Source organism: Lontra canadensis, unplaced genomic scaffold, assembly GCF_010015895.1.
Source record: "Lontra canadensis isolate GAN:19392208 unplaced genomic scaffold, GSC_riverotter_1.0 scaffold154, whole genome shotgun sequence".
NCBI classification, from domain to species: Eukaryota; Metazoa; Chordata; class Mammalia; order Carnivora; family Mustelidae; genus Lontra; species Lontra canadensis.
In genome coordinates this window covers 1,040,126-1,050,396 of record NW_022631148.1, presented here as the reverse complement: position 1 = coordinate 1,050,396, position 10,271 = coordinate 1,040,126, and the positions used below count along the sequence as shown (strand labels likewise).

At 52.9% G+C, this 10,271-nt stretch overlaps 1 protein-coding gene across 1 annotated transcript; it reads left to right on the top strand.

The window, feature by feature from the left end:
• Positions 1 to 386: 386 nt before the first annotated feature.
• RAPSN (receptor associated protein of the synapse) lies at positions 387 to 9,626 on the top strand. The gene is made up of 8 exons (XM_032844651.1): positions 387 to 751; positions 1,222 to 1,560; positions 6,115 to 6,273; positions 6,858 to 6,956; positions 7,033 to 7,155; positions 7,671 to 7,724; positions 8,675 to 8,874; positions 9,332 to 9,626. The coding sequence occupies exons 1-8, from the start codon at positions 560 to 562 to the stop codon at positions 9,402 to 9,404; spliced, it is 1,239 nt and encodes a 412-aa protein (XP_032700542.1). The 5' UTR covers positions 387 to 559; the 3' UTR covers positions 9,405 to 9,626.
• The last annotated feature ends 645 nt before the right edge of the window (positions 9,627 to 10,271 follow it).

Here is a 10,271-nt window from a genome sequence, read left to right as displayed (position 1 = left end):
GGTGCCCAGCAAATCCCAGAAACAAAGCCGGAGGGAGGGTAGTTCTAGGGAGAGCGCTATGATGGGGAGAGGCAGGTCTCAGGGCTGGCCACCTGCCTCACTGCATCCCTGCTTCCTCCAGGCCCTCAGCCCGTCCCTGGAGGCGGCTTCTTGGCCAGACTGCCTGGAGGGCCCACTCTGCCAGGGAAGTCGGGGTTAGTGTCAGAGGAGCTGAAGAGACACCAAAGGGGGTGCCTGGGGAACAGAGTGCCTGGATCCCTGGGCAACCACCTCCCAACTTGGGGGTGGGTGCAGCCGAGGCCCGCGTGACATTGTGGCTGACATTCCTCAGCGGCCACGTGGCCCCAACTGGCAGGGACAGCTGCGGACAGGGGCCGGACCAGCTTTGTTCCCAGGGTGGCGCCCGCTCTCCATCCAGGCCCTGCTCGGCTCCTGCCTGGCGCGGCTCTCCTTCCTGGGGCTCCGTGGGCAACTGGCACTGGGGTCCCCGCCATGAACGCCTAGAAGCCCAGAGCCGCCAGGGTCTCTCCGTCCTCCTGTGGCCCAGGGCTCTGGAAGGATGGGGCAGGACCAGACAAAGCAGCAGATCGAGAAGGGGCTCCAGCTGTACCAGTCTAACCAGACAGAGAAGGCACTGCACGTGTGGATGAAGGTGCTGGAGAAGAGCGCGGACCTCATGGGGCGTTTCCGCGTGCTGGGCTGCCTGGTCACAGCACACTCGGAGATGGGCCGCTACAAGGAGATGTTGAAGGTGGGCCCAGGCTAGCTATCCCCAGGCTTTCGACCCTCCCGCCTCCTCAGACACCCCCTGTCCCCCAGGCTAGCCGCCCCCACGGGGGCTCGGAGTCTAGTCTAACCCCCTGCGGCCTTGAACTTCACCCTGAGACTGAGGCAGAGCTTCTCCACTTCAGGGTTTGGCAATCTCCAGGCTGGGTCTGGCAGCTAGGTTTCAGCCTTCCCGTTTGGGATTCTGAATTGGAGCCTGGGGCAGTGCCTAGGCTCCAGGTTTGGGGCTGGGGGTAGGAGGGTGGGTGGGTGGCCCAGGTAGGCTGGGGCCGGAAAGTGAGGGCTATGGGTCTGAGTGTGGCTCCAAGTCTGGCGCATCCAGCCCATGGCCAGAGAGCAGAGGACTCACCCGAGGCCTTGGCTGTGAGGCAGGGAGGAGGCCCCGGTGTGAGGCTCGGAGGCCAGGCTGACCGCCCCGCCCCCACCCGCGGTCAGTTCGCTGTGGTGCAGATCGACACCGCTCGGGAGCTGGAGGATGCTGACTTCCTTCTGGAGAGCTACCTGAACCTGGCACGCAGCAACGAGAAGCTCTGCGAGTTCCACAAGACCATCTCCTACTGCAAGACCTGCCTCGGCCTGCCGGGCACCAGGGCCGGCGCCCAGCTTGGTGGCCAGGTCAGCCTGAGCATGGGCAACGCCTTCCTGGGCCTCAGCCTCTTTCAGAAGGCCCTGGAGAGCTTCGAGAAGGCCCTGCGCTATGCCCACAACAATGACGACGCCATGCTCGAGTGCCGCGTCTGCTGCAGCCTGGGCAGCTTCTACGCCCAGGTCAAGGTGGGCCTGGGCGCAGGGGCCGGGCGGGGGCGGGCTCGGGTCCCCCGACACCCTCTTGTGAGCCGCACTCCCCATTCAGGACCTTCCTCAGTCCTCCCACGCAGGAGAGTCTGAGAGGGAAGTCTCACCCAGGAAGGTGGGGACTTAGCAGGAAAGGCAGGGCCGGGATTCAAACCTTGGTCTGTCTGCCTTCCTGGGGGAACGGGAGGCTCCTTTTGAGGACTGGCCATGAACCCATACTGCCCTGTGTCTGCTCTGTGGTCTTGGCATCTCTCATCTCTGAACCGTGGTAGGGACATCTATAAAACCAGGGAGGATAGGGCCCACCCTCCAGCGCCGTTGTAAGGACTCATTCCTCAAGTATTTATTGACTGTTTGCTCTGTGCCTGGCTCTGTGGGCTTGGGATGCAAGCAGTGAAGACAACAGCAAGGCCCCTGGCCTTGTGAAGCTTGCATTCCAGAAAAAGTCAAATAAATACAAACAGTACATCAATCATGCAGCGTGCCAGAAAGTGCTTAAGAGAAAGGAAAGCAGGAAAGGAGGTGGGACATGCCGAGAATGGGGTGTTGCAAATTTCAAATAGGGTGATTGGAAGGCCTCATAAGGGTGCTATCAGTCTGATGACTGGAAGCACATGAGAGGGTTAACCATGACAGCGAAAGCAAAACCCTGCCCTGGGTTGGGACAGTGTGGGTGCATAGCTGGCCTGGTTCCAGGGACGGTGGAGGCCAGCATGGCTGCTACATGTGTGTGAGAAGGATGGAGCAGGTGGTGAGAACCAAGAGGTAAGGGGGGTAGGGGAGAAGGCAGGTTGGGATGAACTGATGGCTCCAGGGACCCATGGCTTGTCTCTGGTCAAGTGCGTGTTCTCCTGGGACCCCTAGGCATCCAGGCTGCACTTGACCCATGGGGCATGTTGGTGCCGGGCACACAGTAGATGCTTAATAAATCTTGGGGCCAATGGCTGTGTAAATGTTGATGAATCAGAGGTGGGGTACGAGGAAACGAGGCTCATCTGGGACCAGCCCGAGGATTTTGTTTTTAGCAACCAGACATAGAAAGAACCCACTCAGATTCACTAGATGGGAGAGGGATGGGGTGTTTTAAAACCTTTTTTATTATGAAGACAATTAACTATACAGGAAAATCGAGAGAATGATATACGGAGACTCCACAGCCCCACCACGTAGACTGAACAATGATTAATTACTATGATGTCATATTTGATTTACACTTTTTAACTGAAGCGTTGTGACAGGAAATTATAGACATCATGATATTTTACCCCAAAGTAGTTCAGTATGCATCTGTGAAAGAAAAAAAGAGAGACATTTTCTTATATAAGGGCACTTTCTTACATAATCCCAATTATCTCTTGAGTTTCTCTGCTTATCCTGAAAACACGCTTCTACGCTCGGCTTCTATAAATTGGAACACAGACCCGAGGCATGCGAGCAGTGGGCATTATGTCTCCTAAGTCTATTCCAGTGGAAGATTTCTCCCTTCCCCTTCGTTTTCCAGGATTTGTCTAACAAGGCAAACTGCCCTGTAACAGCTTTCATTTCATCGTCCCATCGCTTCTGCGAGGAGTCACGTGACTGTGATTTGTCTCTTTTTTTCCCTCCCCTTTGCTCCCTGCAAACTAGAGCTTAGTGACCAGGGAAGACTTGGGTCACACCTTTTTGGTGAGAAGACTGTAAGCGTTGTTGCGTCTTTTATCACATCCGGTAGCAGCGGGGCGACAACCCCATCCCTCTGTTTTAGGGTTAACGTTTTTTCCCTTTGTGACCAGCAGGTGAACTGGCGGGGGCGGGGGGGCGGTGACACTCTGGCCCCCTGGGAGAAAATTCAGTTCTGCGGTCACAGTTTCCATAATGGATTTAACATCCAGTGATGTTTCTTGCCTGAATTAGTTCTCTTATTTCAACTGAAAGGAAATGCCGATCTCCAAGTTCGACCTATCCTTCCACAGTTGTTGGGGTTTTTTCTAAGGAAGAACTCTCCCCCATCAGTTAGGACTAGTTGGCTCCTCTGAAAGGCAGTTCCTACAGGAAAGACGGAATAAATACTTTCTCCTTTCCTTTAGTTCCTACTTCGATGAGGAGGCGTCAAAGTCATAGCTGCCTTCAGTGACCACACTCATTTGTTTTGCTTTTTGGAGTACTGTTATGAAATCCTGGATTTAAAAAAAAATATTCAGTCTTCTTCAGTTAATAGCAATATTGTGCTTTGTGATGCTCAAATTATTGTGACTTTAGGTAATGGAATTCCTTCAATAAGGCTCCTGTGTCCTTTTGGAGAGACTTAATTTAAACACTGAAAGTGTTTTTGTTTTCTGGAACAATAAACTGTCCCAGGCTCAATTTGTATATTCCCTGCCCCAGACCTGGAATCAGTCATTTCTCTGGGTTGTTTTTGGTAGGAAATTGTATTAAAGACCAAATGTGGGTTCTAAGGTGCTCATTGCTACTGGGTTGTGGTGGCTTCAAAGTCTGTGTAGTTGCCAAGACCCCTGAAGTTTACGCTAATATTTGCAATTCAAATCTAATGTTTCAGGATTTTCCTTAATTCATTTTAATGTGGACTCTCTTTTTCCTTAGACTGAAAATGTTGGCTTTTAGCAACACGACTGCATATTTATTTTATCCTACAAAATACACAAAATACTTCCCAAAGATAATACCAATATTACTTTTTAAGATTTTTTATTTATTTATTTGACAGACAGAGATGACAAGTAGGCAGAGAGGCAGGCAGAGAGAGAGAGAGAGGAGGAAGCAGGCTCCCTGCGGAGCAGAGAGCCCGATGCGGGGCTCGATCCCAGGAAGCTGGGATCATGACCTGAGCCGAAGGCAGAGGCTTTAACCTACTGAGCCACCCAGGCACCCCCCAATATTACTTTTTAAAAAAGAGACAACTGAAGGAAGTTTAAGATTTCTTTGCCCTTCTTTTGTCTTTGTCAAATATCCCACTTTGGATGAACATACATTCCAAGGTCATTTGAAATAATTATCTTTTTCTGTGTGTTTATATTACTATAATGCAATATAATACTTTGTAATGTAATAATATCTTATTTTAATGGTATATGGTATTATTATATTATAGTAATTCTATAATTAAACATTATTATAATTAATGAATTATGTTAATAAGATGATACACAGTTAAGATATTTATTTCCATTTTCTATTTTTTTGGTTTAAAAAAAATTAAATTAAAAACTTCTGAAGCTATAAAACACTTACATGCCTTCAAATTTAAAAGGTGCCCCATAAGGGACACTGGGCTGGCTTGGTTGGTGGAGCGTGGAACTCTTGATCTCAGGGTCATGAGGTCCTGCCGCATGTTGGACACAATGATTACTTACATAAATAAAATTTTTTTTAAAAGTACGTAACAAAATTTGTGAGGAACAGGCCTTTGTTGGGGTTATCAAGAGTTCTCTTTTGGTCATATGAACTTGGAGATGCTTGTTAGATATGAAGTGAAAGATCAAATAGATTTCCCACGAGAAAGAGCAGAGCTATGGGGCTGTAGCTGAAGGGACATGAGGTCAAAAGAGTTGTTTGATTTTGAATTTTTTTTTAAGATTTTATTTATTTATTTGACAGACAGAGATCACAAGTAGGCAGAGAATCAGGCGAGAGAGAGAGGAGGAAGCAGGCTCCCTGCTGAGCAGAGAGCGATGCAGGGCTCCATCCCAGGACCCTGGGATCATGACCCGAGCCGAAGGCAGAGGCTTTAACCCACTGAGCCACCCAGGTGCCCCTGATTTTTTTTTTTTTTTAATGAGGTAAGAAATGCCAGAATGCATTTGTACACTGATGGGAATGACTGAGTCGAAAGAGATGGAGGCTTGGTTCCAGAGCCCCGTGGAGGAACTCACTTCTGTAGGAGCCAGGGGGTCCTTCTCTAGAGTGGCAGGAAGGAGACAGAGTGGTCCATCTCAAGGATTTGGTGGAGAAGGGAGTCCTCTCCGACTTTCTTCTGTTTTCCCTGTGGAGTATGAAGCAAGGGCATTAGCTGATAACAGACAGGTAGAAAGAGTATTTGGAGGTTTGAGGAGAAAGAAAGGATGATTTCACTGCCTCAGTGAGTCTGTTCCACGTTCTTTGGCGCCGACGGCGCTGGCAAGCGGACACTGAGCCGTTGGTGAGCACCCACTGCTGGGTACTGGAGGACAAACACGAGTGGGGGGCCTGGTACTCCCCCTTTGTGTGAGAGGAGATGCCAGCTGTATTTTCATGCCTTCTCATTCTTTCATTCAACAAATATTCATTGTGCCAAGAACTAAGTGCCAAGAACTGTGCTAGGCTCTTGGGATGCATCCACAAACAGATGAGAATTCCTTCGTTCATGGAGCGCACACGTTTCCGGTGGGTTCCCTCTGCCTGGACCACTCGCTCCTGGGAACCCGAGTGAGTGAGTGAACACCAGCGGGGCCTCTGAGCTGATGGAGAAGGCAGGCCCTAGAACCCTCGACTTCAGGGCAGCTCTGGCCATTCAGTGTGCCCCATTCTTGCCCCACCTCCTCCCTGTGTCCCCCGCAGGACTACGAGAAAGCCCTGTTCTTCCCCTGCAAGGCCGCAGAGCTCGTTAGCGACTACGGCAAAGGCTGGAGCCTCAAGTACCGGGCCATGAGCCAGTACCACATGGCTGTGGCCTACCGCCTGCTGGGCCACCTGGGCAGCGCCATGGAGTGTTGTGAGGTGGGGCAGGAGGGAAGATGGGCAGGTGGAGGGTGGTGGTGTGGGCTAGGATGTCCCCCTTCCCTATCAGCCCTCTTAGGGCCCCAAGATCTCCCCTGGACCCCCTTCTCCATGAGTCCCTGGAGGATGTGTTTGTTCTGCCTAACTACCCTCCACCACCCCCACCACCCCCACCCCTGCTTCTGGCCGCAAAACTTCACTCCCTTCCAGTCCATTCTCAGGGGAGGGAGTTTCCCTCTGCTCGCCCCCCACACATCCCCTCTGTGGGGCACTTTAAGCAAAGTGCCCCACAGAGGGGATGTGTGGGGGGAGAGCAGAGGAATGCCACAGACCTGGGTTCAAATCCTGTGTTGCAACTTACCAGCCAGGTGCCCTCGATCAAGTCACTTCTGTCCACTTCCCTGGATGTCGTGAGGCCTCAGTGGGGCCATAAGTGGGGCCACAGCACCGTGCTAGGTGTACTGGGCTCCAAGGATGTTGGCGATCCTTGGACTGCCCTGTCAGAGGGGCCCACTGAGTAATGACACCCCAGCTTTGGGGGGAGGGCAAGTGTGCAGGCCTGAGCCTCCAGCCTCCCTTCACAGGAATCTATGAAGATTGCTCTACAGCACGGGGACCGGCCGCTACAGGCGCTTTGCCTACTCTGCTTTGCTGACATCCACCGGAGCCGCGGGGACCTGGAGGTGAGGTCCCTGAGGTGCACAGGGAGGGGTGGCAGGCCTGGCCCAGTCTGACTGCACCCTCCCCTTGGCTGTGCAGACAGCCTTCCCCAGGTACGACTCTGCCATGAGCATCATGACTGAGATTGGAAACCGCCTGGGACAGGTGCAGGTGCTACTGGGCGTGGCCAAATGCTGGATAGCCAGGAAGGCGCTGGACAAGGTGAGGCGGGCCCGTTTCCTGCAGCCCCTGGCTCTCCCCAGTGCTCCCATTTGGAGCCAGTAGGTCACCCTACAATCTGTGGGGCTGGTCCTGGGCAGGACTCTTTCAGACATTTTGTCTAACATCAGCCTCACCTGAACCCCATGAGGTGAGTCCATTCCAAGTCATTTTCCAGACTCAGAGAAGTCCCATGATGTGCCCAGGCCCACAGCTAGCAAAGGGCCAGAGCTGGGTTGCAACTCAGGATGCTTTAACGGCTTTCACGATTTCACGACACTCAATAAGATAGGAATATTCTTCCCATTCTGTATCTGAGTAAACTGAGGCAGCAGGTAACTTGACCACACAGCTCTGTGACTGGGCTCCAGCCTGCTTTTGCTACGTTCATAAGCAGGGCAGCCGGCCAGCGATGCTGCCCTCCCCAGGCCCGCCCCTCTCGGCCCCTTCCTTTCCTGGGAGCCAAGGCCTCTGTCACACAGCTCTGCCTGCAGCCCTGGCCTGTGCTTGCCTTTCAGGCTCTGGATGCCATCGAGAAAGCCCAGGACCTGGCCGAGGAAGTGGGAAACAAGGTCAGACCTGATTCTGTCTCCTGGGTCGGAGTCAAGAGCCCAATGGGACCTGGGGTGTGTGGAGAGGGCTTCCCTGAACCCTTCTGGATCTCCAGGAGCTGCCCCCCACCCATTCCCAGACCCTGGCTCTTTCTCTTTCACCTACAGAGCACTTTAGAGGGCAGGGCAAGAATTCCACAGCTCAGAGGACATCAGAATTCCTCAGAGCTTCTTGGTGGTCATTAAAACCTCCAACAGTGGGTCTGCTAAGAGCTGGGCACACACAGGCTCTTCTAGGTATTGGTCCCATCTTCACTGTCTACCGGCAAGGTGGGCACTCCAAGCCACATTTTACAGGTAAGGATATTGAGGCTCAGGGAAGGTGCTCCAGGTCCCACACTTTGTACCTGGTCTGTCTTAACTCCAAAGTCCGTGCTCCTCCTGTAGTGTATGTGGCCTCTCAAATTTAATGTTTGTATCCAAACCTTTAAATGTCGAAAACAGGCTCAGTATCTAAAAGATACGAATTTCTTTGAGATCTGGTGCAGAGCCCAACTAAAATGCCAAAGATCTTTGTTTTTGGATAGGTTATAGCGACTCAGTTTTACCCAAGTATCTCAGGTCGGTCAGAAATGCTGACCTGATGTTGTGTGTATTTAATTAACAAAAACAGGAGAGCAGATGGAGTCAATGCAGCGGATCTGGTCAATAAAGTCCTTCATAAACATGGGGTTCCTGGCGAGTTTTAGGGGTTTGGACCTCCTGCCTCACCTATCCCGTCATTCTGCATGAGGGGAAACCGAGGCCTGGAGAGGGCAGGACTGGTTTCCTAGTCCCATCCGCGAGGCAAGAACGCCGCTGGGACCAGACCCTGTGTGTCCTGACCGCTGGGTGGGGCCCCGGGGACAGCTTCTTGGGCTGGGCAAGGGGGTGGTGCTCACCAGTACTGACCTGGTCCCCGCTGGCCCCAGCTGAGCCAGCTCAAGCTGCACTGCCTGAGCGAGAGCATCTGCCGCAGCAAGGGGCTGCAGCGCGAGCTGCGGGCGCACGTGGTGCGCTTCCACGAGTGCGTGGAGGAGACCGAGCTCTACTGCGGCCTGTGCGGTGAGTCCATCGGTGAGAGGAACAGTCGGCTGCAGGCCCTGCCGTGCTCCCACATCTTCCACCTCAGGTGAGGGCTCCCAGCCAGGGGGCAGGTATCTTTGGGGTACGCTGGGGCCCCCGCTGGCCTGACCACAGTAGTAACACTGAATGTAGCCCCCTCTGCATTCCAAGCGTGTTCTAAAAGCTTCCCCTGTAATAACTCATTGAATCCTTCCAGCAGCCCTAGGAGGTGGCCACCACGATTCTCCCCAAAGAGAATTCAGAGAGGCCTCTCAAAGGCCACGGGACTCACACACCCAGGGCTAGACCTGCCTCAGGGCTGTGACAGCTACTGGCCTCCATGCCGACCTCCTGACTCCTGACTTCCTGGAAGCCCCAGGACTGAGTGCCAGGGGCAAGCAGGGCCGCCAGGAGGAGCCTGGGGGCCGTCCCAGCTCCTGCAGAGGGGAGGGAAGGAGAGAGAGCCCAGGCCCAGGACAGAAGCCTGGGTTCAGTGAATGGACAGAACTCCTTTGCCTCCCAAGGTGCCTGCAGAACAACGGGACACGGAGCTGCCCCAACTGCCGCCGCTCCTCCATGAAGCCTGGCTTTGTGTGAGTCCCACCAGCAGCCTTGGGCTTCTGCCTCATCTCCCCCGGCTCCTTGTCCATCATCCTGCTGGAGGCCCCTGATTGGTCACGCCTTAGACCCTGTTTAGCCCTGGGGCAGCGGCCTCCTCCAACCTGCCAGGGTCCAGGGCCTGCCCACTGTTGCTCCTCCAGGCTCGGCTGCCCTCCCTGCCTCTTTGTACTTTGCTCTTTATAGAAAAATAAACGGTTTGTACCTAAGCCCAGCGATTCTGACTCTTTCTGTGGGTGTGCTGGGGCAGTGCAGACAGGACAGCTTCTTCCTCATCTCCTCTTCTTGACTCCCGTCAGACAGCTCTGACAAGTGTGAATTTGGGGTCAGCAGCTTCTGGGCGGACTCACTGAACAACCTTGGGCAAGTCACTTCACCTTTAGCAAATGCTGTTATTTAAAGAAATTTCTGCTTTCAGCTGCTTCCAAGAAAACCACTAGACGGATTCCCACCAAGTTTAGGGGTTCTTTGCGAAGGCTTGGCTGAAAATATATGTCATGTGGCTTACATGAAGTTCATTTTAGGGGTGCCCTGGGTCTTGCCTTAGAATCATAAGCAGAGATCCTCCAGAGCAACGGGACACAGATACAACAAAAATGAGTCCTATATGACCCAGAGATCTGCCCTAAGCCTTGGGATGACAAGAAACGATTATGGATGTGAGTCATAATGTTTTTTAATTGTAGAGGTTGTTGTCAATTCCGCTCTTCCCACGTGGGCAGTTCTGGGGCACCTGCTCAGAAGTTAGAAGCAGCAGCGATTTCTCTTTAAAACTGGATAATGATTCTCTCTGGTAACTTTGGGCATGCCTTTTTTTGGCTCTCTGAACACCGCTGGCGTATGTTG